The following is a 3,991-nucleotide window of genomic DNA, read 5'->3' as shown; positions in this document are numbered from 1 at the left end:
TATATCAAGTGTTTTTTAAAAAAATTAGAAGAAATTTCACAACATATGAAAGTTGAATGCGTAAAATAATGAACAGCCCATCGTATCTTCACCTCTTCCCTATAATCCCCCAGAAAGGTCAGGAAGCAGGTAGAGATGCAGCCAGACCACTGGCATCTTCATCCTGTCATCATCTTGCTCATCCTCCTCCAGCACTTGGGAGGCTAAGGCAGGAGGATTGCTGTGAGTTGGAAGCCAGGCTGTACTGCATAGTGAGTTCCAGGCCCACCTGGACTGTCACAGACAGACAGACAGACAGATAGACAAATGCTAATGAAAAGCAGAAACTTGTCAAGAAAAGGCTCTGGGTTCTCGATGAACTAAGAAAACATCTCAAACTCTGATCTAGCTCACAGAGACTCTTGCCTCCCTGGTTGCCAGTGGCGAGCATAAAGCTTGCCGGATTCCTCTCATTCAGCTGTAAGCTTTCCCTTTCAGCTCACTCAGTGTTTATTTCACAGTAATTGGCATATGAAGAATTATGTTCACAAACTGATGCTTTGATAGCGATTGAGGATCCAGCACCATTTACAAGAGTGCCTGCTCAGTTCCCCTTTGCAGTTCTGAGAGATGACCCAGTCGTGGTACCTTGATTCTGCAGTGGAGCAAGTGGGAGATGTGAGTGGAGTATAGGACTAAGAGCCTGGTGGTCCCCCACCCACACGTGCACACACACCCTGGCTTCAGAATCACACTCTGGCAGTAAACACAGCTCAAGTCTTCTTCACAGTGAAGCAGCCGTAGCTTTCAGAAAAGACTGTAGGGTTTAGCCCTGGCTAGCCTGTCACTTTTTTAGCCTAGGAGATTATTTAATCCCCTCATTGATACAGAAACTAAAGTTAGTAGGTTTAAAACTCCATGACTCTGGGGCTGGAGAGATGGCTCAGCAGTTAAGAGCACTGACTGCTCTTGCAGAGGACCTGGGTTCAATTCCCAGCACCCACATGGTGACTATGAACCGTCCTTAACTCCAGTTCCAGGAGAATCCGAAGCCCTCTTCTGACCTCAGCGGCAATGCACAACACGGGTGCACTCACATACATGTAGGCAATACGCTTATGCACAAAGAATAAATAAAATATTAAAAAAAAACCTCCATGACTCCAAAGTGTTCCTGGGCCCCTCAATTACATGTATGTAGGTACATGTGTGTATGTGTAGGTACATGTGTTTTCATGTATGCACTGGCTCTGACAACTGCTAAAGGCAGTGTGCTATGCATAGTAAATATTTAAGATAGTAAACAGTGGGCCTGGAGAGATGACTCAGCGGTTAAGAGCACTGGCTGCTCTTGCAGAGGACCTGGGTTCGAATCCCAGTACCCACATGGTGGCTAGCAACCATCCTTAACTCCAGTTCCAGGGGATCCGACTCCCTCTTCTTACCTCCATGGGCATTGCATGCATGACATGGGTGCACTTACATACATGCAGGCAATGCATGCATATACATAAAATAGAGATGGCTCAGCGGTTAAGAACACTGGTTGTTCTTGCAGAAGACCCAGGTTCGAATCCCAGCACCCACATGGCAGCTAACAACTGTCTGTAACTCCAGTCCCAGGGGATCCGACGGCCTCTTCTGACCTCTGTGGACATTACACAATAATAAATAAAAAATTTTTTAAGTCAACAGCTTTGTATTTGAGGCAGAGTTGTAGTCTGATTTTTCAAACAAAAGCTCATTGAAATATATGCAGCATCGATATGGATTTTAACCTTCCAGAATGGTCTTTATTTTTTCCTTGATTGTGGATATTAATTACTTCGCACAAAAATAACTTTGGGCCAGAATCTTTCCATGATGGTTTTTCTTCTCTCATGAGTCATCTGTGTTTAAAGATTCATCTGGCTTTGTGTGTTTTGGAATCCAGTTTGTTTTGTGTCTTTGTGTCTCCCTAGAAGATACCCCAGACTCTCCATCTGGTCCTAGTTCCCCCAAAGTTGCTCTCCTTCCACCCATCCTGAAAAAAGTTCCCTCTGACAAGGAGCGCGATGGCCAGAACAGCCCCCAGCCCAGTCCCAGGAACTACTCCCAGGAAGGTAAGAACGATTCTCCTGGGTTCATCCTCTCCAAGGAGGGTCATTTCCAAAGGAACAACTTAGCCCTGGACATAACCAGTATCCCGGAGTTCAAATCCGCATCCCTTGGATGGAAATGTGAGAACTAAGGCAGGCCCTTGATTCAGGCCCTTGATTTGACCTCATGGCTTGGAGCTTCATGAAGAATGAAAAGCTTAGCCGTGGTGCCCAGACAAAACCCCACCTTCTCTGCAGGAGCAACCACCAGATGCGCCTTAGGTACCTGACGTCTCGGGTCACAATTTTGTGTAGGTCTCTAGATCCTATTATTGCCGAGGAACACGGCCCTAGCTGTGGTGTGTCACCGCTGCCGTGGTTGAAATGCATCTATGGTACATCACCTTTGCCCTGGCTCCCGCCTTCCCCGGGAACCTCATGCTCATTGTGCTCAGTCATGAGCAAATGTTCCTGAAGTGTGGCCCCTGTGCAGACAGTCCCAGGGTGCCATTGCACCAGTGTCGTCCATTCCCTGGGGTAGGAGAGGCAGCTTCCTATGGTTTCTGTACTCTGTTCGGGCCCGGACTGAGTCATTGCTTACAGGATGAGGCACGGCTGGGGTAACTGCAACATCTGTGATATTCCTTTCATCCCCTTCTCTTTTTATTTTATTTTTAATTAATTATTTTTTGAGGGAGAGCCTCACTATCCAGTGGCTGACCTGAAACTCACTGTTGTAACTCAGGCTGGTCTCCAACTCGTGGTGACTCTCCTGTTTTAGTCTCCCTAGAGCTAGGACGGGAGCGAGCCACCACACCTGGCCTTCCCTATTCTGTGAAATGCACCGTTGGCTTTGGGTCAAGTGTCACACAGTGCTGGCTCTGCTCCAGGTCCAAGTTTGGAGCCACAGCAGCAGCCCTTGTGTCCAGATGCTTGCTGTGATTTGGACTAAGATGTCACCTTGAAATTTGTTTGATGCTTTAGAACTCTGTGACTTCCCTGGCTCTGATGTCGCTGTACCTTGGCCCGTTTTCTTTTATTGGTAATAGTCTTGGGCTGGAGTTAATAAAGTGTTCTTGCCTAGTATCTTTGTGGTTTAGGGTTCTAATAAATAACACTGTCAGCTTTTCATCTTCGTTCTGCAGATTAATTTGCTGTGTGGAACCCTCACTCGCCTGTTGATTCTAAATTAAAGAAGGTGGGGATTTGACTGAAGCTGGTAAACTACTGTTGTCAAAGAGAGGATTTAAAGCCATGAGAGGAGAGGCCGGGCATGGTGGTGCACACCTTTAGTCTCAGCACTCAGCAGGTGGATCTGTGTGAGTTAGAGGCCAGCCTGATCTACATAGCAAGCTCCAGGCTAGTCAGGGCTACATAGTGAGACCCTGTCTCAAAAACTGAAAGGGGAAAAAGCTATGAGAGGGGCTGATACCAATACTCACTTTGAAGCGTGGGTAAGTGCAGGCTTTGGTTTTACAGCCAGAGCATTAGAAGAAACGGTATCAGAGGTCTCTTTGGTAATACTGTCAAAGCAGCCCCAGCCCCAGCTGGAGTCCCTCACACCATGTTCACCCCACGACCCCCCCCCCCCCACCTTGCCATCCCTTCCTGTAGTTACTGACTTTATCTCTTGGATTTTAAGGAAGTTTTAAAAATCCCTGAAAAGATTTTGTCTGGGAGAAATGTGGAGGGGGTGGGGGTGGTAAGTGAGACTATTCATCTTGTTAAAAACAATTGAAATATTGAAGGATTGTACCCCCCACACACACACACCAAGATCAGAAAGTTGAGTAAAAGAAATTATTGTTTAACATTGTTTGGAAAATGATATCAACACAGGTGTGTGCACCCCATAGCCAGTGGCCACATTTGGTCAAGAATCACCATGAGTACAATCCAAAGTTATGACTAAAACATTGAGGTTTCCTGGAATT

General features: G+C 46.5%; 1 protein-coding gene across 3 annotated transcripts in view; it reads left to right on the top strand.

The window, feature by feature from the left end:
• The window catches only part of Carmil1 (capping protein regulator and myosin 1 linker 1), a 295,091-nt gene that overhangs the window by 282,358 nt on the left and 8,742 nt on the right, over nucleotides 1-3,991 (top strand). For all 3 annotated transcript variants that reach the window (XM_029563000.1, XM_008831899.3, XM_008831900.3), the window contains one exon: nucleotides 1,941-2,081. In XM_029563000.1, coding sequence (XP_029418860.1) covers nucleotides 1,941-2,081 — 141 coding nt within the window. The remainder of the gene's footprint in view (nucleotides 1-1,940; nucleotides 2,082-3,991) is intronic.

The sequence above is a fragment of the Nannospalax galili genome, unplaced genomic scaffold, assembly GCF_000622305.1.
Source record: "Nannospalax galili isolate Female #2095 unplaced genomic scaffold, S.galili_v1.0 scaffold456, whole genome shotgun sequence".
Classification (NCBI taxonomy): Eukaryota; Metazoa; Chordata; class Mammalia; order Rodentia; family Spalacidae; genus Nannospalax; species Nannospalax galili.
The sequence above is the reverse complement of the archived record's forward strand: the minus strand, read 5'-3'. Positions and strand labels throughout refer to the sequence as shown.